This window comes from Myotis brandtii, unplaced genomic scaffold, assembly GCF_000412655.1.
Source record: "Myotis brandtii unplaced genomic scaffold, ASM41265v1 scaffold1579, whole genome shotgun sequence".
NCBI classification, from domain to species: domain Eukaryota; kingdom Metazoa; phylum Chordata; class Mammalia; order Chiroptera; family Vespertilionidae; genus Myotis; species Myotis brandtii.
The window spans coordinates 104,285-105,812 of record NW_005355750.1 but is presented as its reverse complement, the minus strand read 5'-3'; the positions used below and the strand labels follow the sequence as shown (position 1 = coordinate 105,812).

General features: G+C 41.4%; 1 protein-coding gene across 2 annotated transcripts in view; it reads right to left on the bottom strand.

The window, feature by feature from the left end:
• The window catches only part of CLEC4D (C-type lectin domain family 4, member D), a 7,356-nt gene that overhangs the window by 2,805 nt on the left and 3,023 nt on the right, over positions 1–1,528 (bottom strand). Inside the window, exons 3-4 of one of the 2 annotated variants that reach the window (XM_014536238.1) lie at positions 1,037–1,141; positions 203–354 (exon numbers count right to left, since the gene is read on the bottom strand). In XM_014536238.1, the coding sequence (XP_014391724.1) occupies positions 203–354; positions 1,037–1,141 (257 nt within the window). The remainder of the gene's footprint in view (positions 1–202; positions 355–1,036; positions 1,142–1,528) is intronic. The other variant, XM_014536239.1, reaches the window with a different exon arrangement.

Here is a 1,528-nt window from a genome sequence, read left to right as displayed (position 1 = left end):
AACAAACAACACACACACACACACACACACACACACACACACACACACACACACACAGAAAGTAAGAGAGGAAGAAAATTCTTTCCAGGCACATGGAACAGGTGAAGCAAAGGCACAGAAGCATGGCAGAGCAGAAAAAGTCCTCCCTCTCCGCTAAGAGATTCAAAGCAGCAGAGAAACTGACGGGAGCCTCCCAACATACCTGCTCAGCTTCTGTGCTGATGGTGACCAGGTGGGCCCCTAGCCCTGTACAGTTCCTTCCACTCTCCACCCATGTCTTGTTGTCATGAAAAGGAAAATAGCAGCTGGACTGGAAGGCTCTCCAGCCAATAGGACAGCAATTCCAGGTGTCCCCTCATGAGAATATTGTAATAAAAATTAGTTACAAAGGAGCATTCATCTATACCAGATTGCATAACTATTCTACTATCTAGTGTCCAGTTACCATTTATGGGAATAATACCAAGATTACCAAAATCATCCTGTTTCCCTTTTAAAAAATATTCCTAATTACATTTCAAAATATCTTCTAAACAAGAGTATTGAAATCACGTATTGACAATAAGAAAATTACAACATATTCTCTTAGAAGGGATGATCATTTTTCAATATCCCTGCATCTATTTGCATTCACTTTTAAAGTGTTTTCATAACAAAGCGTTTTACAGGACATTTTATCTAACGGGTGTGAAGAACCTACTAAAACTCTCAAGCATTCCCCCATTCTTCAAAATGAGACTTTATAAATTCCAGAATAATAAAAGCAATAAAGACGAGAGTCGGAGGAAATAGTCCTTATGGTATGTCTGAATCAAAAGATATGGAATTAAATTATACATTCTCCAGTTATTTGACTGATGACAGTCATGAGAAATAGTTCTATCTCAATTACTGATGTGCACTCTTGTGCCATATTCTCAATTATGTTACTTTAATCTCTCCTGGCTGACTACAGATCTACTCTAAATCCGATTGTGAATGTTAATGGAAGTGGAAATGAGAAAGAAATTCTCTTATGTGTCTCTGCCACCTGTACCTTTCACGTCTGATTTTTCCTCGATGCATGTCAGCTTCATGCGGTGCCCTCCTAACTTGGACATTCCAGTGCTTCTCTTACAGCGTAGAAAGTTGGTGTGAGTCACTGCCAAGGAGAAAAAAAGTTCGTTTCCTTTCCCTATATAATCACTTAATTTCGGAAATGGGAGCTGGCTGCTCTAACCTTTCTCTTATCCTAATAGTTAGGGCCCTCACATTCTCTTTTTTTCCCTTTGCAGTTCCTCTGTTGTAGCTCCAAGTGAATTGGTTGAAAGATATTGTTGAAATTAATATTTTTATTATCATACTAGAAGCCTGGTGCATGAATTCATGCATGGGGGGGGGGGAGTTCCCTTAGCCCAGCCTGCACTGTCTCATATTCCGAGACCTCTCGGGGGATGTCCGACTGCCAGTTTAGACCCTTCTTTCCCTGGCTGCCAGCTGCTCGCCGGGACCTTCCTTCGTTCCACGCCACCCTCTGGTGGTCAGCGCA